General features: G+C 37.1%; 1 protein-coding gene and 1 long non-coding RNA gene across 3 annotated transcripts in view; one reads left to right on the plus strand and one right to left on the minus strand.

Moving 5' to 3' along the window:
• Positions 1–25,124, minus strand: part of Itgb8 (integrin subunit beta 8) — an 83,857-nt gene that overhangs the window by 46,327 nt on the left and 12,406 nt on the right. The window contains exons 2-3 of one of the 2 annotated variants that reach the window (XM_048339720.1): positions 9,422–9,504; positions 3,590–3,764 (exon numbers count right to left, since the gene is read on the minus strand). In XM_048339720.1, coding sequence (XP_048195677.1) covers positions 3,590–3,764; positions 9,422–9,504 — 258 coding nt within the window. Of the gene's footprint in view, positions 1–3,589; positions 3,765–9,421; positions 9,508–25,124 lie in introns of both variants that reach the window. The other variant, XM_048339719.1, reaches the window with a different exon arrangement.
• LOC125346837 lies at positions 1,358–1,844 on the plus strand. The gene is made up of 2 exons (XR_007210042.1): positions 1,358–1,558; positions 1,591–1,844. It is a non-coding gene; the product is annotated as an uncharacterized LOC125346837 (long non-coding RNA).

Here is a 25,124-nt window from a genome sequence, read left to right on the forward strand (position 1 = left end):
TACAGAAAATTATCTAAGATAATCAAGATTTAAACCTTTTATAATAGTATTTTAGGCTTAATAGTTTCTTGATGTTCCTTTTTTCATGATTTGTTTCTATGATTACAGTTTACATAACTAGGCTTTGTTTGTGCCTTCTTTTAATTAGATTTGCTAACTATTTATTTTCCTGAGCTTTATGGAGAACCAGCTTTTCATAGTGAAAGATAAATCTTGGGTTTATACATCCATTTTGTATTCTCATTTTGTATTTCAATAAGGATGTTGTCCTTAAAATATTACAAACTGCTTCCCCTTGTTTTCTTAATAATTATTTTGTTTATTTGTTTTTGTTTTTGTTGCCAGTCCTGGGGCATGGACTCAGGGCCTGAGGACTGCCCTGGCTTCTTTTTGCTGAAGGCTAGCTCTCTACCTCTTGAGCCACAGTGCCACTTCCGGCTTTTTTCTGTATATGTGGTGCTGAGGAATCGAACCCAGGGCTTCATGTATACGAGGCAAGCACTTTACCACTAGGCCATATTCCCAGCCACTTGATAATTATTTTGTTTTGATGTTCCTTTATATTGGCTTGGATGTTAGTTCATCTTTAGCCATTCAATTTTAAAAATTAACGTGAGGTTTTGAATTTTTGTGAGAACACCTTCAATCATATCCTATATATTTTGATGTCTTCTGAAAGTAGTACTATTACTTAATGACTGTAACTGTGTATTTTAAAAATTAAAATAATATTATTCAGGGGAAACTTGTTAATTTTGCATTCATTTGATATTTTTATTTATTAATTATATTGATTTTTAAATATCACTACACTGTGCTCAAAGATGTTTGCCTATAAAACTATTTCCATTATTTGGAACAGGATTTTATTGTCTAAATTATGATTAACTTCTCGAAATATTTCATGGACTTTGATATATATACATATATCCTTCATATATCAAGTGCTAGGGATTATTTGTCTCCCCTTTGTGGGCTGAAGCCTTGTCCCTAACATGACAGTGTTTGGAGATCAGGCCTTTGGGAGACAATTAGTTTAGATGACTTTGTGAGGGTGAGGTCCTCAGTATGGAATTTGTAGTCTGCTTAGAACCAACACTGAAGGTTCTCTCGTCTCTGTCTCCCATGTGAGGATACATTAAAACCTTGGGCAAGCTGGCTACTGGTGGCTTATGCCTGTAATCCTAGCTATTTAGGAGGTGAAGATCTGAGACCTGAGGATCTCAGCCAGGATCTTGAAGCCAGCCCAACCAGAAAAGTTTGTGAAACTCATCTCTCCTATTAACCACCAAAAACCCAGAAATGGAATTGTGGCTCAAGGGTAGAATGCTAGCCTTTTGCAAAAGAAGCTCAGGGACATGTCTAAGAGCTGAGTCCAAGCCCCAACAACAAAAACAAAAACACAGATGGCCATCTGTAATACAGAAGAGCCTACACCAGGAGCCAAATTTGCTCATCATCTTAATTTTGGATTCTCCAGCCTTTTAGACTTGAATGGCTACAACAAACTTTCTAGAACAGTGAGGGAATAAATACTTTTCCATTGTTTGTGCACCCAGTATATGATATGTGGTTATGACAGCCAAGCAGAAAAAAAGAAACAAACATTAAGTGTATCACTTATGTCTAATGGCTCTATTATTTAGTTCCTATTTGTTTCCTCTGCAAATTAAGAGCTGTGTTTTTAAAGTCCTAATATGAAGAATCTGTTGGAAGAAAAATGAAGAGTCGAAAGGCCTCTGATGTTCCTCTAAACTCTAGATCCCTATCTGCAAGACTGCAAGAGGCATTTATTGACGATGCTATTAACAACCTGCCCTCAAGTTGCACTGCATGAGCCCGAGCACACACTGAACTCTGAAGTCCAAGTATAACTGAGTTGCATGTATGTTACTGTTCCATGTTTATACTTTAAGGGGGTGCTGGTCCTAATTGAGACCCAAAGATTCTTGTGGAAAAACAGTAGACAAGAAACTAAAGTGGTGCAGGTAACATGGAAATGTATTTCAAACGTGAAGAATTTTAGGCATAGTCTAGGAGAAAACCCAGGAAGATTCAAGAAGGCTGGAAAACTGGAATAATTCACCAATTTGAATAATAGAGCTAAGCACAAATGGCTCACACCTAATCTAGCTACTCAGGATGCTGAGATCTGAGAATTTCAGTTAGAAGCTGGCCCAGATAGGAAAGTCCGTGAGACTCTTATCCTCAAACACACACACACACACACACACACACACACACACACACACACACACACACACACACACACACACACAGAGTCGAGATGTAGTTCAAGTGGTAGAGCACTGGCCTTTGGCCTTCAATGAAAAAGCTCAGGGATAGTGCCCAGGCTCTGAGTTAGAGCTCCAGTACCAGCATACATTCACAAGGAAAAATATCAGAAAGAGATAAAGAATAATTTAATATGATGGACAGCCATAACATTAGAAGGCTGTAAATTCAAATGCAATCCATGTACCAATTTATAGACAGATTTTAAACTTACAATTTGTCTCTCTCTTTAAAAAAACAATTCAATGAAGTGAAATTTTATTTTGATCTTTAATTTTTAATCTTATTTTTAAATGTTTTGCAAAGAAAATGGCAAGATCTACAATCTTATCAACTTAATGACTTTGATTTTTGTGTCTCCTTTTCCAACTGTTAGTCATGCCTATCTATATCAGATTGGGACATTATTTCATTTGGTGAAAAGCACAGTTTTAATTCAAAGCTGAGAATATATCTAGGGCCAAGAAAAAAGTGGATTTTGTTTTTCTAGTAATCAAAGAATCTGGGAGAAATAGTCCAGCACTTGGAATAAAAAGAGGAGAATGGTTATTTAAAAAATAAAAAATCAACAACTAATGACAAATCAAGACCACCCACAATGATGTAAAGGAAACTTATCAAGAATATCATACTGCTTTAAACCAACCCACCTAAACTGAAGTGGTATATATGTGTGTATTCTTTACTTACATGGTTTTATTTAGTTTATAGAATGGAATTCTCTAGACCTGGAGGAAATACATGCTTTCCAAATAAATGTTATCATGTTTCAAGCTGTGAGACACACTATGACACAAAAGGGGATATCATAAAAGTATTAGAGGAAAGGTAAGTATTGATCTCAAGAACAAAAAAACCTGCCGAAAATGCTTATGATAATCATGAATTACAATTTTGTGATTAAAAATTCTTTACAGTGTCTCTAAGTAGCTTAATTCATATCAACAAACCATCCAAAGGAGTTCTCTATAAGTGCCCCTTGGGCAATGGAGGAAGTGTAATAAAACATGATCTCTTTCTCCCAGGAATGCAGTAGAGCAGGAAACAGTGACATAAGAGTATGATCAGCTTTGTGATCAGAACACTTAATTGTAATGCCATGTGTGAAGTATGTGTGAAGTCACACAGCCAGCTATGAGCATTATAAAAACAAGAATTCTGATTTCTTGATTCTGTGCTCACTCTGATTTCTACTACAATACTTTCTGTCACATCACATTAAATCCAAAAGAATTAATAGGAGCTGTGCTTTCAAAGTAAGAATCATCACAAATTCATTTGCAAGTCTCCAAACCTGGTCGCAGGTGGATGGACACTTCTCCTGGAGTCACTTGAGTGTTTATTTCATTTTTACTTTCTACTATTACACGCACAGATGGGTTCTCTATAGAATCAGCTGAGCAGCCTTTGCTTATTAAATTGGAAACTGTATCACAACGTTCACTTCTTGATCCACTTGAAATGAAATCCTGTTTAAAAGAAGGAAAATCACTCATGTTTTTAGTGTATATTATCTGATAACACCAAAGGAAAGCCATTCAAAGTAAATATTGCAAAGCAGCCATTTACAGTGCAGAAGAAACCACTAAACTGTTTAAAATAGCTACACGTTCCTAAATTTGTCATAAATAAAACTTTAATTTCAAAATCTCATTTAAAAAGAAGAAAATGAATTATTAAAGAGGAAATTCAAACCAAGAACTTTAAATGCTCTTAACTGATCACTGTAAAATTACACCAATGTAATTCTTTCTATTTGACTTTAGAATGACAGAGCCAAAAGAAATTTTTGCCAAAGTAGACCATTCATTGGCTCCAAATGTGAGCCTCATGTCTCAAAGGACTTCCCTGGTATATTTATTATATACTATTTTGTTTGTAATATGAGAAGGAATCCTTGGAAATTTCATGCTTAATTAAAAACTGAAAATTCATGAAATTGTAAACTGGATATCAAATTTCTTAGAACACAAAAGCACCTAATTTCTCAGATGCTAAATTGCCTGTCAATAATTTGATAAAACAAAGAAGTATTTGAGTGTGTGTGTGTGTGTGTGTGTGTGTGTGTGTGTGTGTGTGTGTGTTATGAGGTGGAGATATGAAGGCTACAGCTCAAATTCTACTGACTTTGAACTCAATCTAAAATTTCAATATCATTTAGCTTGGAATTAATGGAATAAGCTTAACATTTCAAATTACTTTGGCTGAGAATAAAATAATACTTCTGGTTTTCATTTAACTATTCAAGCTTTTTCCTAAGGATAGAAAACTATTGAAAAGTAACAAGGTACTGGAGGCTCATGCCTGCAATCCTACCTACTCAAGAAGCTTATAGATATGGATAGAGTCTCGAAGCCAGTTCTGTCTGACCCATCAATGGGGCTTGTACCTGCAATTTCCTAGTGAAATGCCAGAAGTGGATGTGAAAAGTCATTGAAAAGTATGGTAATGTGTCATCATATGTGATGCTGGTCTAAAGAATATGGAATATTTACTTACACAAGCACTGAATATTTTCTCAATGATTTTCCTGACAGTGGCAGTTTTGATCCAGCATTTAACAATTCCTCCTTTTGTTCAAGTGATTCAGAGAATTGGATTCCAATTAATTAATCATTCAGCTAAAGAATATTGATTGAATATTTACTCAGGGACAATAGATGCTGGGGATATGAAGTGGAATTGGTTTACTAGTATCCTTAACAGAACCTCAACAAACCATTAAGGAATTCGCCCAGTAAGCAAGCAAATATAATTATCATGGGACTTAAACTTAGGAGAAGGACATATTGTCTTTGGGTTATGTGATAGGAGATTATCGAGTTTAACTGGACATGAAAGCTAAAGATGAGGTCACTAATTAATTGTACATTAGGATATCCCAGGCACTGATGAGTCATTAGATGAGATAATGATGGGTGACATAAAAATTCATACAAAAAATTTCTTCTTTCCTCAGTTTAGAACAGGGCTTTGCAATCTAGGTCAAATCAAACAAATGGAGTCCTAAGCCTGTTTTTATATGATTTGAGCACCAACAAAATGCTCCAATATCTTAAAAGATGTATAAAGAAAAATGTACCATCCAGACAATATGTGGCCATAAAGACTGAAAGTGTACTCTTCTTTGTGTCCATCTCAAAGTGAGAGTTCAGGTCATATTATATGAATTTAAGGATACAACAAATAGTACTTTACTACATCATTTCAGACGTTACTAGGTAAATTTAGAAGCTTTTTAGCTTTCCAATACCCATCAGTTGGATATGGCTACAATAAATAGGACTTCATGGTAGAAATGCCTCAAATAGTGGGCAAACTGGACATGGTTCCAGAATTTCTACTATAGCTCTGCTTGAATACTTAATTATAAGCATACTTAAAAGGTGAAAGTGAATGTGCCCTTCTTCCCAATCAAAATCTCCAGGTTATCATTGGAGCATTATGGAGACAGAAACATAATTGCTTACATAACCATGTAAGACCATGGTAAGACTAGGAGATATTGAAGGTGAGGTACATTGTATATAGGTCCCCAGGGAAAAGTGGCTTATGATGTTAGGCTATAATGTGTGTCACATATTCCCAGAGCACCCTAGGCTAGGTGAAAAACCCTGCTTTTTCCAAGTCTGAGTGCCACTGAAAGTGTCCGCCAGTACATAATTCATGTCTGTTCTTGTTTGCCAATTCTTGTCTAATATTACATGTCATAAAAGGCCATATACATTTTTACAGATGTTAAAAAAAACAAGATTTTTGAATCATAGAAAGAAAATAAGGGGCAAATAACTCCCTATTTTTTTCCCAGTCGGTTATTTGTGTAACAAACGAAGAAAAAGGAATGGTGGTTAATTTTACTGTAAGTGTACATCAAGCTATGAATGCCACGTGACCTTTAAATGTCAAATTGTTTTGCTGAAATCGGCAAAATATTCTCAATTATTTTGTAATTTCTGAATCAGTGTGGCTGTTTTTACCCCACTGTGAAACAAGGGCAAGAAAACACTGCCAATTGGCCAATTAGATTTGAAAAGGGAAGAAAAGAGCAAGGCATCAAAATCAAGAATGGAATGTTGTCTGTGCCTATTGTGGCCTACTTTCCACTTCATATAAAAGAAAGCAATTTGAAACCGCACCCTTTTAATTTGGGGTATTTTGTGTCATTTTAATTTCTTCTAATCCTTATGGTTTACTTTTTTCTACAAGGAAAACACCAGCAAATTTACACGCCAACTTTGTGCATCTAAAACCAATTGAAAATGAAAACCCTGGTCTGAAGTTACTCTGCCAGGCTTTCATCAGGCTTGTTATTTTCATCCTTCTAAGATAATACTCTGGGTATAAAAATATAACAAAGTGTTTCTGTGTTGTTGTTTTGTTTTTTTGTTCCCCCTACTTAGTCTCTTATGTCTGAGGTGTGTGTGTGTGTCTGTGTGTGTGTGTCTGTGTGTGAGTGTGTGTGTGTTAGTACTGGGGTTTGGCCTCTTGTTCTTGCTCATGTGTTTTGTCTTTTGTTTTGTTTTGTTTTGTTTTTAACACTGAGGGCTGCATTCTACCACTTGAGCAACATTTCTACTTCAGGGTTTCAGCTAGTTAATTGGTAATAAGAGTCTTAAAGATTTGTCTGCCCAGGCTTTGAACCTTGGTCTTCAGGTCTTAGCCTCCTGAATTGTTAGGATTGCAGGCTTGAGTCACTGCCTTACTGCCTGAGGTTTTTTCCTTTTATAATGGCAACTTGTATGAAAGTGGAAGAATTCTATCACATTCCTTTAGACAATGAATATCCTTCATGTTATGTTTTAAGATAGCTGTGTTCTGAGACTCCCTTTGAAACTACAAAAATTTTAATTGATTTTTTATTTCTGATCAACTTTCAAATTTATACAAACAAGCTTAATTCGTGGCTTTTTTTTCTCAGTATGAGGATGAAAACATTGTTCTCATCCTTTTCCCTCCAACCTTGCTGCCTGAGAAACCAGAGACATTAGTCACATCTTTGAATGAATAATGGGTGATTTTCCAATATTTCTGGATACAGCTTGCCTCCCAGTGGTGTCTGGTCAGCCACAGGGAGAGAATGGACATCTCCTCTGGTTAGCAATGTGGTCACTACCAATACCAAGCACTGTGTGTGTCCTCTGAGGTTGTGTTATTAAGACAGGCTTTCATCTTGTTACCTAAATACTTCACACTTAAAACTCTCATATTTTAAGCAATGCCTGTGTAGCACGAACTTCCCACATTGTATCTCCCCAACAGTGTGAGGCAAGTGTCATTAATATTTTCCTCTAAACAAAAACAGGAATCAAGAATTATGTCCAGAGTTACCAAGTTGATAATTGATGGAATTAGGACTTGAATCCCATTTTGTTTCTCTTTAGAGCCTGATTTTTCAAACCCTCAAACATACTACATTGAAGTGTGTACAGTAACGGTAGCACTTTGAGACAAGAATAGCTTAGTGAGTTTTTCAGGGATTTCCCTGAGGTCCACTGTGAAGAAAATGGCCAACCATTGATATGTTAATGGTTTACCTATGGGTAAATATCTACTCCCCAGCAGCTACCATCCCCACCCCTCCCTTCTGCTCGGTAACCTATCCCTCTAAATACCCCAAATCACTCCTTTTGTGGCAGGACTGACTCTTATTCTCAGGCCTATGAATTTTCTGACAGTTTGTATGGATTACAAAGACAGAGAAGGGGTCTCTCTGGATCCTGACGTAACAGTTGATTGCTTAATGTGCTTCTGTGGCCTCTTTTCAAAGTTCTTCTAAACTTCCTTCATTAAGGCATACAGCAGCCAAGGTTGGGTTGGCACAAACCTCAGGACCAAGTGACCCATTAAAGCAACAATGGAACAGTGGTTTAGGTTCTAGAAATAGCAAGTCATGAAACATTTCTTTCATAGTAAAACCTACAATCCAACCCCAAATTCAAGATTTGTAATTAAAAGATGCTCAAAGAATGGAGTTAAGTCTTGTCTTTGGCTCTAAGGACCTGACGGAATTGGATCCAGAAACTGTGATCTTCTCTGTGATGCTGACTGGTCATGAGGGCTGACGTCTGATCTCATTGGTGCAGCCAGAGCATTTCAGACTCTATTATTCAGATTGACTTTTAGTCACAGCTCCTGTTTGGTGAATTTCTCCCTTGTTTTTATCTTGACTTGCTCCCTAAAAATAGTAATGCCTCCTTTCCTTGGCTACTTTTCAGGTTTCTTTCTATTCCCTGAGTAGGCATTAGACAAGCAGGAACAAGGGAGGGTGTAAATATGATGGTGAGTGCAATCATTGAGCTAAATCAGAAAAGACAAAACCTAGAGATTTATGTCCATGTCAAGCAAAGGGCCTTTAAAAACCTCTCTGATCCAATTTGCAGGAGCTACGTAACTAACTATAAAAGTACCTAGGAAATATCATAAAAGAAGAAACTACAGTTTGAAGAAGGTTCTTTGGTAAAACGTATCAAATACAGGTATCTCCGATTGAAGATCTTTTCTTTAAGAACTCAAAAAATAAATGAAAAGCCAAGAATGTTTTACTAAGAATTTTGTCATTAGAGTTTGCTTCTCTTCAAAAACACAAATCTGGAGTCATAAACACTTTCTGAAATAGTTTCCATTTCAGAGAATGTAATTGTATACTTTCTTATGGTGAAGATCAGGTCAAGTTGATGCAGGATGTTAAGAAATGGAGATCATTTAACTTCAAGTGTTTTAAATAAAAGTTTATAAAATGCACCAATGAACTATCTTGTTTTTCTATAATAAACAAGTATAGGGGCATAACCCAACTCTGCCTCAGGCTGCAGCAAGAATTTTACAGCAAAGTCTATTGAACTATGAAAAGTTACTACCTGTGCTTGCCAATTTTCTATATAGCTGGAAAGAAAACATAAACTGCCTTGTAGTGTATTTAAAAAGTTTTCCTTATAAAAAAAGTTATTCTTGATTATGTATCCAGCCAGATATGCTGCTTGCAAGCATCAAACCAAATGATTTCCTGATGCTCAGGATTATCTCTCCTTTTCCTGATGCACCTTTAAGGCATGGAATACTAGTGCAGTGAAATCATGCTAGAGAGAAAGTCACATGTAAGGAAATGAGAAAGAAAGAAAAGGCACACCTTTTGAACACACCATCCACATTCGGGTCCCATCGCAAGGCACCTTGCACATGATCCTGCGTTTGAAGATACACATCTATTGTCTTCTGAAACAAAGGATAAAGGGAAACATTATAGTTTATTTTGAAAATATGCAATTCTTAGCCAAATTTTATAAAGTAAAATAATATACCCTTTTGTTTCAGTACCTGCTGTCACATAATATATACTTTTTAAGGAAACAGCCAATCTGCACTTAATAGATACCTAGATAATTATTTGTGAAGTCAGGAGAATGATTTAAAAATGTGATTTTAGTCAGATCTGGGGGGTTGACTTATTTTTGCTGCAATAGTAAAGGATATTCCACATTCTTTAGTGCACTGAAGTCTTGTTGTATTTCATATTCTGAGCCATGTCAGTGTTTTTCTGGTTCTAAGGTTTTCCTTATAAAAATGAGCAATTCACTATGTTGAGTCATAGCAAACAAAGCTTCTGAGTAGTTTTGATGGACATTTTCAGTAGTTAAGGTAGAAGTGGTTACATTAATGTTGGTTATTTTGATTGAATAACAGAACCAGACATAATGGCATGATTGTTTTAGAAGTAGAGTAGTTAAACGAAACTGAATGAGTTAACCCAATTTATTTTCTCCAATTGGATCACATGAAGGTCATGAATAAAAATTCACTTTTCCAATGGAATCCTGTGCTAGACTATCTGTTTCTCTGTTTTTATTTTTGTTGGTTGTGGGGCTTGAACTCAAGGACTGAGCACCGTCCCTGAGTTATTTTGTTCAAGGCTAGTACTCTACCACTTTGAGCCACAGCACACTTCCAGTTTTCTGGTAGTTAATTAGAGATTAAGAGTCTCACAGACTTTCCTGCCCTGGTTGACTTTGAACCGTGATCCTCAGATCTCAGCCTCCTGTGAAGCTCGGATTACAGACATGAGCCACTGGTGCCCAGCTAGACTATTTTTTCATAACATAGTTATACCTGGAAATTATTTGCCTTTTTAATCTACTAACTAATTAAACAATCAAAACAAAGTTGAGTATGGATTTATACACACAAACTACAATGTAGAAAGAGTCACATATCATTTCACATCAGGTTTTAGTGGATCAACTCATATTTGCTAGAGTTTATCACTTAACAATAGGTATATTAAGGACACTGGCAATCCCAGGCTGATTCCATCACTCAGATTCACAGTATATAAGGCAGACATGCAGGCTGTAGTCACTCACAGGTCAGGTAAGGTGAGAAAGCTGTGAGGAACACAAGGGCGACTTTATGAAGTTGCCATTGGAACGTGGCCAAAGTTGCTTGGCACTCTGCTTTCGAGCAGTGCAGAGGAGGTGCAACGTTGAGGGAGGAGGGTATCTCTGAAGACTGTTCCCTACAGGCAGTGACATCTGGTGACTCTCTTCATCATTTCATTTTGGGTCTTTAGATGTGTGTTTATCTCTTTAACAATGTAGCAATCAAGTAAAAGTGTGTGCATCTGTGTACACAACCACACATGGACACGGCAATTTAAAGGGATAGGGATTATGAAACTCTCATTCCTTGGTTTCTCTTTTTCTTCTCTCTCTTTCAATTTTCCCAAACATTCTGGAACCCAGGATAAAAACAACTCTGACTTGGATGTGTCCAACCATGAATGTTGGCAGAGGGTGTAGGAGGATAGAACCACAGAAAATGGTGCTAAACACCACAAGAGAGGCAGGGTAGTAAATACCATTCACTGCATTTCCCCAGGTGTGGTTCAGATTAATTGGAACACATTTTTCCTTAGCCCATCTGATGATCTATTATTTACTCTGTATCCCTTTCTATCTTTTTGCCCTTGGCTTTATAACAATGCTCATATACATTTTTCCAAAAGTTCCTCACTGATGTTTCCAGATCTGGCCTAGAATTCCAATGGCTAAAAATAACTTATATTATGGGCTTTCTTTATTACCAGCTTGGCCATCTAAATCTGAAGAATCTCTAGCCTAAAAAAAAAAAAATCTTCCATCTGGCTTAGTCTTCAAAAACATAAAAACTGCTTATTCCTAAAATATTCAGAAGAATGAGTGACCTTTGCAATTTTGTTCCCAGAAAGGAAACCAATATAGGTCTAGAAATCAAGCTGGCTGGAAAAATGCTATGGAATGAACGATTCCCTGAAAACATTTGCTGAAAACTAGCCTCCAATGCAATAATAGTATTAAAAGACATGACCTTCAAGGAAGTGGTTGGGTCAGAGGCTCCTCCTTTGTGAATGGGATTGAGCTTTTAGAAAAGAGGCAATCACACAGTGATTGGCCCCTTTTGATCTTATGCTCATATGCCAATTGAAGGTAGAAGGTCCTCAGAAAATACTGAGTGCCAGCCCCTTTATCTTGTATTTACCATCCTCCAGCATTGTAAGAAATATATTTCTTTAAATACACAAGTTACCTAGAGTCAGATAATTTGTTGCAACAACATGGTGGAACCTAACTTGATCTTTACCATCTACTAACTTTGACTCCACCAGAATATGGAGTAAATTCTATTTCAGTTCAGAACTTGAACAATCCTCTCATTCAATAGACAGGATGTTTTCATTGCCAGTTAAGATTGTGCAATTGTGGAAGGAAAGCTATAGAACCTAGAACTCTGGTCTTTGCTTTCAATGATTATTGGATTCTGTTTTAAGTTATCCCAGAGACATGATCTATATAGCAAGTTCAAAAATACTACTCTCTTTCTTGTATATTATCTTTACTTTACAAAGTTCCAGTGTTAGCATTTATTCTCAAACTTCCAACACTGAAGGATGATAACTGAGAGAGATAGAGGTTTGGTTCTTTCCAATATATACCACATTTCAGGGTTGGCATTTCTCATTTGACACTACAAGACTAAAGGTCCTATAAATGGATGTGGAGGAGGCAGCTGTACTGTTCCACAGAACTTCAGGAAGGCCATAAATTGAACTCTAGGGTAGCAGTGTCAGCCATTATTTCTGGAGAGTGTCACGGTTACATTTCACAGAAGGCATGCCAGATACACTTTGACATGCAGGATTTTAAGGAGTTTCTTTTTGATTTTTAAAATATACAAGAGAGTGAAAAATCCAACATGTAATTATGATAGCAATTCTTTTTATTGTATAGACAAATGATTAAAAATGTTGAGAATTCTCTCTCCCTCCTCTCTCACTCTCTTTCACACACACACAAACACACACACACAAACACACACACACACACACACACACACACACAGACATATACCATGTATCCTTCTATGAGAGTAGAAATCTCTAACCTGACCACTGTCAAGGCACCACTGTTGTTTAGAGACACTGGCATTTGTCACCAGCCTCTGGGGCTGCTCAGTGCATTTGCTTCCCATCCCTGAGCAGGGAAGCCTTTTTCTTGGGATGGTTTCCTAGCAGCACTTAGCCTTGCCCTGACACCTCGTTGACTGTAGCCCTGAGCAGTTCTTCTTTCTATTCTGTGATTATAATTGCTGCTTGTCCAGCCATTTATCCAGAGACCTTGCACTAAGCACCCTGTTCTTTTCATGCTAGCACTGCATGCTATAATTTTTATTGACCCTAGTGAAAGTTCTTAAAAAACAACAACTAGAAACAGAAGGAAACATCTGGGCACAGATGGCTCACATCTATAATCCTAGCTACTCAGGAGGCTGAGATCTAAAGACCACCATTCAAAGCCAAATCAGGAAGAAAAATTCGTGAGACTCATCTCCAACTAACCAGCAAAAGGCCAGAAGTGGGGCTGTGGCTCAAGTGCTGAAATACTGCTTTAGAGCAAAAAGTTATGGGACAGTACCCAGATCCAGATTTCAGCCCAGGGCCTGAACATACACACAAAATCACTAAGATTTAATTTCCATCACCCTAATACATACTGAATTGAGTGGATGAGGATAAAGTCAAAGTATGCAAACACAGTGCCCAGGGCACAGAGAGCTTTATAATGATTCTATAGTAATTATAATAAATTACATGTAGATATGCATGTACATGTGTATACCTATATATGTGTGCATGCGGACTTAGTTCTAGGTTAAAAAATCAGAAGACATTATGTGTCTTTAAAGTTGTAGAAAATGTGATTTATTGCCCTTCATATGAAAGTCACTGGGGTCATAGGAAAAAAAATTAAATATAGTTGATACACAAAATAGTATTAATTAAAAAGCTTCTTTATTAGTTGAAAGTAATTCTGAAAAGTAAATCGGTTTAATAAACATATCTCTTAGAATACTTCATTTACTTCACATTTTGTGATGTAAACATTGACTGAAGCTGAATAATTTTGAATTATTTCCCAGAATTAGTTGTCAGAAGTAGACCTGTATAGCTGCTTATCATAAAAAGATAGTAAAAAACCATCAGCAGCAGGAAAGAGCGTACAACTGCCAGGAAATTTCACAATCAGGACACACACTTCCCTAATTTTGTTTCAGATGTTACCATTGATTCAGATCATTTTGAATATATTTAGTCAATAATAGTGAGGAGAATTAAATGTACAAAAATGTCAAAAGAAAAGAGAAGAAGAACAACAACAACATCAAAATGTCCCTCCAAAACTAAAACAAGACAGCAGAAGTTTCTGTGTTCTGATAGGGATCTTCTGATAAGTCAAGTGACCAAGTGCTACAAAAGTTTTCACAACAAACCTCCAATATAACTTAATTAATCATATAGTACTTATTTGGAAGAAGGGACAAATAAGATCAATAAATACTATAGGCTCTCATATTCATATTCTAGATTTTCCTATGACTCTTAGCAGAATGATTTGTGAGATATATTTTTTTTATCCAGGCAGTATGTCTTTCCTAGTTGAATTTACTATACAAATTAAATTAAACTTGAATAATTGCAGAAAGCTACTTCCTTTCAGAAAAAAGCAAAGTCAACCCTGTTATAACAAATACATAGTCTAGTGTGATAATTTATTTGTCAAAAGCGAGACTTATTGAGTATACATAATTTTAGAATATAATTTGGGAATTGCTTTATATAAAGTGAATATCTTATCAATTCTACTGCTATCTTCAAAATTCAGAACCTGACTACTGAAGCTTTCTATTACACAGAAATTTAGTACACAGTACAACTTGATATAAAACTTAAGAAAAGTGAAACAAGGTGTTCTAATCACTTATAATTAGCTAGTTATACCAAGGTATTATTTGAAATTTGCTAAAGGTGTCTACAGAAATAAAAGGAGGAGGTCAGGTATAGGTGGCTTCTGCTTGTAGTCTTTGCTATGCTAGTAGGCTGAGATCTGAGATCTAGAAGTCCATAAGACTCTTTTTTTTTTTTTTTTTTGGCCAGTCCTGGGCCTTGGACTCAGGGCCTGAGCACTGTCCCTGGCTTCTTCCAGCTCAAGGCTAGCACTCTGCCACTTGAGCCACAGCGCCGCTTCTGGCTGTTTTCTGTATATGTGGTGCTGGGGAATCGAACCTAGGGCCTCGTGTATCCGAGGCAGGCACTCTTGCCACTAGGCTATATCCCCAGACCCCATAAGACTCTTATCTCCAACTAAATAACAAAAAGCCAGAAGTGGAGGTGTGGCTCAAGTGGTAGAACACTAGCCTTGAGCAGAAAAAACAAGTGTATAAGACCCTCAGTTCAAGCCACAGTACTCATACAAAAACAAAACTAAACAAACAACAAAACCTCTTTCTTTGGATAAAGGGATCTGAGTAGGGAAGCTTGGAAGAATGAACTGTATATTACTAGCTAGTTAGTGTTTAAGAATGATAAATCAAAATAAGGTGAGCAAGAAAATTGTACAACTATTTCCATTTCTTTTTGTCCTTAGGTCTACATCGAAATTCATAACTAAAAATGATAGAAATCACATTACTTACTAGCATTTCTCATTTGCTGTTTTAATCCAATAGAGGAAATGTGACTTCAATGTTGAACTAGACAAAGAAGTATAAAGAAGTGTTAAAATAATAATAATAATATATCTGTGTATTGGCCTTGTACAGATAGGCATTGGCTGCAGGTAACCCAATGGATGTGGAGTGGGTTGGAATGGGTTGGCCTGGCAGACATTTCTGACTCATGTGACTCCTTTGTTGGAGAACCATTCTTCTGAGAAGATGGCAGCAACTGTTGACTATAAACAGCCAGAATTTAGAACAGCAGGAGATGGGGGCTCTGGCCCTGTAAAATAAGTCTGAGTGGGGGACAATCCAGAGACTACAAAAGCTACCCAGGACAAACAGAGTGGTGTGGCAGAGATTGCTATTTGCCTACCTTTTTTTTTTTTTTACTGTTCGTATCTTAGATTTGTGAAAGGTAGCATGGAAAAGATTTGGAATGCCACACATTTCAGTCTGCCTTGTAATGCTGGTAGTTTATGACTAATTCTGATGACTAAGATAAAGCCAAAGTTGCTTAATGAGGCTTCTGTTACAGCTTCTCGAAATATGAGTTATTTGCCCTTTAATTCCTTTGTTTCTTCCAGCCTGAAACATGGAAGTGATATATTAACCCACAGCATCTATATTTGGACCTGAAGAAACTTGTCTCATAGAAGCCAATAGTAAAGATGCAGGGATAAAAGGACCCAAACCTTTCACAGTACCTGGGTGTGCCTATAAAGGATGACCCTCAGAACAGCACCTAAGGATGACAAGAAACTATGCCCACCACGCCCCCCCGCATCTTCTTCAATTTGTTTTTAAAATCCCTACTTACTAGAAGACTACACAATTATAAACTAACTATAAACTAAATTTCATCCGAGTTTTGGAAGATGAACAAGGAGAAAATCACCAGCCAGGTGCTGGTGGCTCATGTCTGTGATCATAGCTACACGGAAGGCTGAGATCTGAGGATAAAGGTTCAAAAATCAACCTGGGCAGAAAAGTCCATGAGACTCTTGACTCAAATTAACCAGGAAAAAAAATGTCAGAAGTTCCGATAGGGCTCAAGTGGTAGAATAGCTGCCTTTAAGAAGCATAGCATTCAGAAAGAAAAGATGAGGTTTTTCATCTCTCTTGGTTTCCTTTCTACTGGAAAAGTAAGAATCACTAGACTGCCAATTTCTGAGAGAACAAATCCTTAAATATATTTCATGAGTTTAGTACTTGATATACCTCAGCATCTAAGTTGAAGATTGTTTGGGAATTTAATTACTGAGGCTCTTATAAACATTAACTGCTTATACTTTTAAATAATCTCCATGCCCAAAATCTATTTATTTTGAAAAGTAATATAATAATGTTTGCTTAATGAGACATTTCTATATGACTCTTGCTGTTTCAAATTTGTGAAAACAAACATAGCCACAGTGACATTATATTTTTTGAATCTGGTCTTCTGATATTGCATAGTTCTGCTGATTGATATGAAATGAAATCAGCTTTCTTTCTTGAAAACTCTGAATATATGATAAAATGATACAGAGTTACAGTAATACTCTTTTGGGGAAAGGGGTGCTGGGGATTAAATTCAAGGCCTCATGCCCTGAACATTCCTGCTCATGTCTGGTGCTGTACAGCCTGAGCCATGGTTTCAGCACAGCTTTTTGCTGGAGTCTGAAGGACTTTTCTGCTCAGGCTGGCTTCACACTGGCAATCCTTTGATTGAAGCTTCTTGAGGAAGATTCCAGGTGTGAACCATAGGCATCCAGCCAAAATAAACAACTCTCCTCAGATTCATAATCACTGTATCCATTTACATTCTCTTGCTCTTACCTAAACCAATTTTCAATTCAGCACATGTTCCTTTGCATCTAAATCTGAGTAATTCCTTACTGAGTAGAACTTCCTTATAGTGCCAGTGTTAGGAAATAACACTAATATTTTTTGCTTATTTAAGCTAGTTTTTCCCCCAAGCTTTTATTATTAGTAACCTTTAGGGTTCCATAGACAAATTTCAACCTTCTCTGTTATGTAGCAAATAACTCATGTAATTATAATAGGGCTTTACTGGCATAAAATTTTTTGGAGAGCCAAGGGGAAAAAGAATACCTTTCTACTTTGGGCAGGTTAGGAGGTGTCTGGGCAATGCTTACACATTCCCCTGGTCTGTCCTGCCCTCTTTGGGGCAATTCCAGCATGAGTCAGAGTTTAAATGGGCTGGAATGGCATAAATCAGAACTTTATTTCATGATGGGATTTACAAGAAGAACCACTGGGCAGCCACAGATGACATTCGTTTGTGTTGAAATTGGTCACCACAAGAAAGTCAGATGGGATCATATCAGAATTTTTCATTGTAATTCACTTATTCAGTTTTCCATTAAAAAATCTCTGGTTGTAACATGCATTGGATGCCTATATAATTTATGCTTGACTCTGGGTCATGTTGTGCCTTGAAAGGGGAAGTACTCATTGTTCTGGCAGGCTGAAGGCTAAGGTTGCCCTAACTGTAGACAGTTTGGGTGGTGTTTAATAAGTGGTGTTAAACAATAAGGCAATTTTTGCTGTGGTTAGAAAAAAATCTGAAAAGAGAAAGAACCCCATGTGTTACTGTTAAAGACATCTCTCCATATGCAGGTTGTCCCAGATTTGGTTTGAAAGAGAATTAAATATAAAAATAGAATTGCAAATTGTTATTTTAAATTCACATCCCTTGTATATCTTGATAAATGCCATTTGAATATCAAGCAGATAAAAGAGTATAAAAAATATTTGTTCACTAGGCACCAATGGCTCATGCCTGTAAGACTAGCTAGCTGATACTCAAGAGGCTGAGATTTGAAGAATAGGGTTTGAAGCCAGCCTGAGTAGAAAAGTCCATAAGACTATTCTCTCCAATTAACCATCCAAAAAAGAAAAAAAAATGAAGGTGGAAGTATAGAGCTAGTCTAGAGTGAAAAAGCTCAAGGACAATGCCCATGCCATGAGTCCAAACCCCAGTAACGGCACACATATGCAAAAAATGAACATTTTTCTAGGCTATGAAATTTCTTGGGTGGGCTAAGTGTCACTCAATGGACAGCATGAATAGTTGCTGAAGGGATACAGTTCTACTTTGCTCACCTGCGCACATCAGTTTTGTCTTCTGACACTCCTCTGGTGGAAACGTGTGAAGAAGTGAGAGGCATTCAGGAAGCTAGGTGAGGTTGAAGACCATAGCATCTCTCCCCCTAGCTGTCTGACTTCATACTTAGGACTTCAAGAAGCATCAATATCTCAAGGCTTACGGAGGGCTCCTGAGGCCCCTCTGAAGTAAATGCTGGTTAAAGCTACATTTGTCTAACTTGGAAAAGCAATATTAGGCATGTGCTTTGTTTCTTGTTTTGACTGGAACCTTTCCATACATTCCAACTGTCCTGTTTATGAGGCACACTCCCTTTCTATAAAGGCCAAAATATTCACCAGTTTCTCACTCTGTTCCTCTAAATAATGTTTTCAATTGAACACACTAGTTACAGACTTCTAAGGGGCTCTTCCTTCTTTCCCCTCTACTTCTGGACAGATATGAATTTCTTTTCTCCTATTTGAATAAAAACAATTTTTAAAAGGGTACAGTCTTTTTCATGCCAAAATTGTAAGTATGTTGATTTAAAAAATGCCCTAGAATAAGCTGAAATTTTTTTATTACTTGGTATCTTTTAAATCTGAAGTTACACTGCAGGTATGCACTTGATTAATGATAAAATAAATGGCAAGAAATATAGCTTTCAGTAAAATAAATATACAAATAATAGCCAAAGTAAATTTTAGCTCACTTAGAATTTGACTTTCCTCCTATTACATTTTGAGGTTCAAAATGCTAAAAATACTGAAAACTACACTTGAAAAAATCAAATGCATATATACAATAGAATAAAATTTAAAACTAACATATTTGCCACATGATCACTCTGGGTTGGGTACCTTACCAAGCACTTTATATGTATTATCTCATTGAGATTCATAAAGAACACAAAGAAGAAAGCACTGTCTTACAGAAAGCCCATCTAACAGGAACGTCAAAGTTCAGAAAGTCTAAATTTCACCCCCAATGTGTATTGCTAGTAAATCCAGGGATTAAGTTTGAGCCTATTCTGAATACAGAACTTGTATTCATAATTACATTGAGACAATTGTTGCAAAGTATGATTAAAAACTCCTTGGTGTTACTATTTTGATCTTCATATTCATCCCTATGTGATGACTCAATAATAATTCCATGTCCCTCAAGGCATTTGCGTATGAGAAAGAGAGAGAGAGAGAGAGAGAGAGAGAGAGAGAGAGAGAGAGAGAGAGAGGTATGTGTATGTGTGTGAGTGTGTGTGTGGTACTAGAGATTGAACCCAGGTTATCATACATGGTAACAAGTGCCATACTGATTGAACTATGACTCCAGGAAGAGAATTCTTTAATAAAAGTAGTCTGTCATTACCTCCACTATCATCCAGCTAATCTCATTTTCCCACTGTAAAAGCAAGGAAGTCCTGGCTTTATTTTTCTCCCCAGTAGGATTATTTTGTACCCTCTCTGTTTAAATATCTCAACATCCCTTTCCAAATTCATTTCATTTCTATGCACAAGGAAATGGAGTTTTAGCATATAAGTCCTAGCCTGAGCCTTTCACAGAGCACATGAAGGGGATTAGCTGGCAATTGGTCAGCAAGGGGGATGGGGGGTTGAGGGGGAGCAGCTCCTTTCACAACTGTGCTTCTCCAATGTCTTGCCAAGGAACCTAGAGGACAGCATTGAGCTGCATGCTAATTAAGAAGGGGCACCTAAAATGGTGTCCCAAGTTGATGTTTCTATTTGTGACTTTCCAGTCATGCCTTGGAAGCCAGGTCTGGAAGGTAACTTGTTCTTGTCCTAACCCTGCTTAGTTCACTAACCTTGGCTTTGACCTTGGCTTGGTCATGGAGTTCTGGGCAGGCTCTGCTTCCTGGCAGATGAGGTAGAGAAACTGTGCTGGCTCATTGGGCCTGTGCTCATTCACTGAGCTGTGATTATCTTTCAGAAAGCAGAATGTGTGTTAAAATGACCTGATTGGCAAACAACATTTGATTTATAGGGTACACAATTCTGTCCACTTATGGGACTATTTTAATTGATAATAGGCTAGATTTAATTTAAAATGCCATCAAAATCCATGGGCTTTAGCTGTAATATTTGTGTATGATATAGAATGATTATTCAGTTTTACATTTATAATGTTAACAAAGAGGTCAAACAAATTATGGGGAGGGTGGGAGAGGATCTCTGGTACTGCAGCAATAATTTCGCAGATGTGTATGTTTGTCAAAACCTTTGCACTGATTCTTAAAACAGATGGTTGATTGATTAAATTATACCAATACAATTTGCTTATGATCAATATTGGAAATTAACTTAGATGGAGCACTACTTGTCAAATACTCAGTGTACTAGTGAAAAAAAATTCCTCCTGAAGGTAAACAGAAAAAGCACTAAATCCAATTACATAGTTTTCAAAAGCAAGACACACATTATGTAAGTCTTTTGGCTTAGAGATCACTTAGTGGTTAATTAAAGTTGTTTATTTCTTCTCAATATCTGGTTAACTTTTTTCATTCAGATTAAGAGGTAAAGTATTCAGATGCCCCTTCTTTTGGACTGATCTCAGTAAGATGATTAAAAAATTACAACTCTTTAAATTAAAAAAAAAATTTATAATTGACTTGGAATTTCTTTCAGACTCTCAGCAGCTTGAGAAATTGAACCATTGGTAGTAATTCTAATGTGAGTTATTTTAGCAATTAGAATTATTATTATCACTATTAATACTAGTCTGGCTTAAAAAAAACTTGTATTATCTTATTTTCATTTCATTTATTTGCTTACTACATTGTTTTTATTTTTAAGTGCAGGTATAACTTTTAACACTTGCTAGTGTTTTTTATTTATTAGCAAACATTTTATATTTTGTTCTCTAAAATTCTCATGTATCCTCAAGCCTGAGTCTAAATATTTATCTTTGTCTAAAATTTATATTATTTATATTCTCAGGCAAAAGGAAATTCTGAATTGGTATTGAAAGATATTAACCCAAATGTATTTCACACAATATATATCTAATTTTCTAATATTGTAATCTTTCCTTCTTTCTCCTTCCTTCCTTCCTTTTTCTTTTTCTCTTTCTCTCTCCTTCCTTCCTTCCTTTCTTCCTTCCTTCCTTCCTCTCTTCCTTCCTTTCTTTCCTTCTTTCACAGTGGGGTTTGAATTTGTTGTTGGTATAGTGGGCTGTGAATTCCAGGTCTTCCACTTGCTAGGTAAGTGCTCTACCACCTGAGCCATGCCTCCAGCAGTTGAACTTTGTCAGTTATTATTTGTCCGATATTATTTGATTGGCTGGTACTTGAAAAGGTGTGTGTGTGTGTGTGTGTGTGTGTGTGTGTGTGTGTGTGTGTGTGTAAAACAGCAGAGTTGATATGTTTTGGTGATTTAACATTGATAGTATATTTTCAGTACTCTATTTCCAGATTTCCCATATAATTCCCAAGTAGTGGAACTACCGTTTTCCCTTTATCACAACTCAGCTATACTCAGAGATTCTTGATTTTGGAAAAAACAGTGTCAAATGGGGTTCTTTTGTTCTCCTTGTTCTCACTGGCTCTATCACTATGCCCCCAATCCCACTTCCCATCAACATTCTTCTAAATTTTTTTTTTTTTTTTTTTTTTTTTTTTTTTTTTTTTTTTGCCATTCCTGGGGCTTGGACTCAGTCCTGAGCACTGTCCCTGGCCTCTTTTTGCTCAAGGTTAGCACTCTGCCACTTGAGCCACAGCGCCACTTCTGGCCATTTTCTGTATATGTGGTGCTGAGGAATCGAACCCAGGGCTTCATGTATACGAGACAAGCACTCTTGCCACTAGGCCATATCCCCAGCCCCATTCTTCTAAATTCTTTCCAAATTTATAGCTAGGATTGATAGGCCTTTCTCTCATGTTTGTTATCAACTGTAGGTGCTTTTCTAAATTTTATAATGTATCATCATCTTGAGGTTTTTCTGCCTTCATCATCATCCCCAGGCCTTTTTGCCTCTACCATGGACAATCCCTGAGCACAGCAGATACAGTGAAATTCTCACAGGTTGCAAGGGCTGAAGGTAAGGGAATCATGCCAAGTTCTCAGACTTGAAAAAGTGAAGAGAATCAGAGTAAGTGACATATTCAAGAGGAGGCAGAGGATGGTGAAGAAGGTGACTGAGACATACAACTCAAACACAAAATAGTGAGTCCTAAGCAACAGGCTGAATCTTAGTGTCTGAAGCTGCTTTGCAAATCTGTATTTACGAAAACACTTGAGTCTTGTCCAAATTTCACTTTGCCTAGCTCCTACAACTTAGTTGTATTTATCTCTGGTTGAATTCATATCACATTATTGTCACATTTATTATTCTATTTTTCCACTTAAAGCCTCAAGAATTTTCATCAAGTCTTCCCACTTAAGATGTGACTATAACATGGCTTTGAGTTTATCTTTATGCATTTTATAGAATTCACTAGGAACATACTATAACTAAAAGAAATAGCCATATGCATTGTAAAACTGAAGTACTAAGAATTTTTCATTAACTATGTGCTGTACTCTACCTAGTATTTTGTGAAAGAAGAGGAGAACGAAAGCTAAGGATTAGCAAGGATAAGACTCTGAGGTTTTATATTGCATCAGAACACATTGATCTATCTCCTGTCTGTTTCAAGAGGCTAAGGTACTGCACCTCTAAGATACAACAAGGCCTCCCAGACTCCTGTCACTACTTGGTGTTCACATAGACTCTCATGGGTAACTATCCTGCTACACAGAACCTTCTCTGATTCCATATCAACTAACCTGGCACCACATGCACTGAAGATATGCTTAAATGTTTCCCAACATTGATTCACACATCTTTGAGGCTTCACAATTCTCATCCAATGATAACCATGGAATGTCTTTAAATACCAAATGAAAGATAGAAAAAGAATAAATATACATCTGAAAAGAGAACACAAATGGCCACAGAATGTAATTTAAATGCTAACATTCATATGTACTCTAGGTAACCAGAATTCTACTTATATCTGTCCTCCTTCTCAAGGGCACCTCTGTTAGTATCACTGTTAGTATTACTGCTTGATTAGAAGGAAGAAGTGGGAAAGGGTTTAGTCAAAAGAGGAATAACATCATCATTTGAGGGTAGAGAGCAGGATTTCCACTTCTTTAGAAACCTTGCAGTGTGAGGATATTGATGACATTTCTCCATCCATACATGTCCTGGCAATTATTTAATTACTTGCCATTAAATTATAGCATTGTGTAGGATTTCAAGGACACAGTATCCGTTTGTATAAAGCTTATAGGGGAATAGTGCAACCTAATACAAGACAAAACCTCAAAAGGTGTACCCATGAAAGGAACATGTGGGGCACTCAAATAACAGGAGAATGTCATCTCAAGGAGAGATAAAGAGGGTCAGAGAAGACTTCCTTGAGGAATTTCTGGGATCCTTTTATTACATGATTGCATCCTTCCTCTGTCTGGCTTCCAAATAAAAGCTATCTGTGAAAATCCACACCATACTGTTAGGAAGCTGTGGAGGATCAGTCTGTCCAGTTGAATCAGTAATTGACAGATAGCAGCAATCTATTCAGAAACACAAAATCCTTCCTGCATCCAACCACATAGGTTTAAGCTTTGCTGCCTGAGCTCATTTTATTCAGCCCCCTTACTCTCAGATCTTTTCTTTTCCAACAGATAAGGTCCCCTTTTAGATGCAGCTTTAATGCTTCTGCTTAAGACTCCAAGTTGGCTCTTAAAACTATGTAAGCAAATCATCTTAGAATCTGTAATGCAGGAGCTACTCTCTCCCCATGACTGAGCATCTACACTGTCTCCTTCTCTTTCTCAGACTGGGGTTGCAGATATAGATGCATTTATCTACCCCTTCTGGGTTTTGGAGGTTCCCTTTTATTCTCAAATAAATGACACCCCAACCCTAAGTGGAGTATTTCTAGGTTTCTGTGCTTTTACACTCACCATGTAATTGCCTTTGGCCATTGATTCCTTGCCTTCTAGACAATCCTAAAGCCCCCAGATCTCCACCATGCATCCCTTTTGCAGGTTAACAATTTAGAAAATATATGGATAAGAGATCTTTTATCAAGGTGGACACCAGGGGCTCACCACTGTAATCCTAGCTATTTAAGATGGTGAGATCTGGGGCTGGGGATATAGCCTAGTGGCAAGAGTGCCTGCCTCGGATACATGAGGCCCTAGGTTAGATTCCCCAGCACCACATATACAGAAAACGGCCAGAAGCGGCACTGTGGCTCACGTGGCAGAGTGCTAGCCTTGAGCGGGAAGAAGCCAGGGACAGTGCTCAGGCCCTGAGTCCAAGGCCCAGGACTGGCCAAAAAAAAAAAAAAAAGATGGTGAGATCTGAGGGTCTTAGTTCCCATGAGATTCTTTTTTTTTCTTTTTTTCCCCATTTATTGTCAAAAGTGTGATACAGAGGGGTTACAGATTCATATGAAAGGCAGTGAGTACATTTCTCCTTCTACTTGTTACCTCCTCCCTCATTTCCCACTCCTCCTTCCCCTTCCCCCACTCCCCTCAAGAGTTGTGCAATTTGTTTACACCAAATGGTTTCTAAGTGTTGCTTTCTGAATGGTTTGTCTTTTTGCTCATTGTCTCTCAATTTTGGTATTCTCTCTCCCTTCCCCAGTTCTATTACCCATGTGGGACAATATCCAGGGTACTCGGATGTAGTACAGTGGTAGTGAGGG

The sequence above is a fragment of the Perognathus longimembris genome, chromosome 2 (genome assembly GCF_023159225.1).
Source record: "Perognathus longimembris pacificus isolate PPM17 chromosome 2, ASM2315922v1, whole genome shotgun sequence".
Classification (NCBI taxonomy): Eukaryota; Metazoa; Chordata; class Mammalia; order Rodentia; family Heteromyidae; genus Perognathus; species Perognathus longimembris.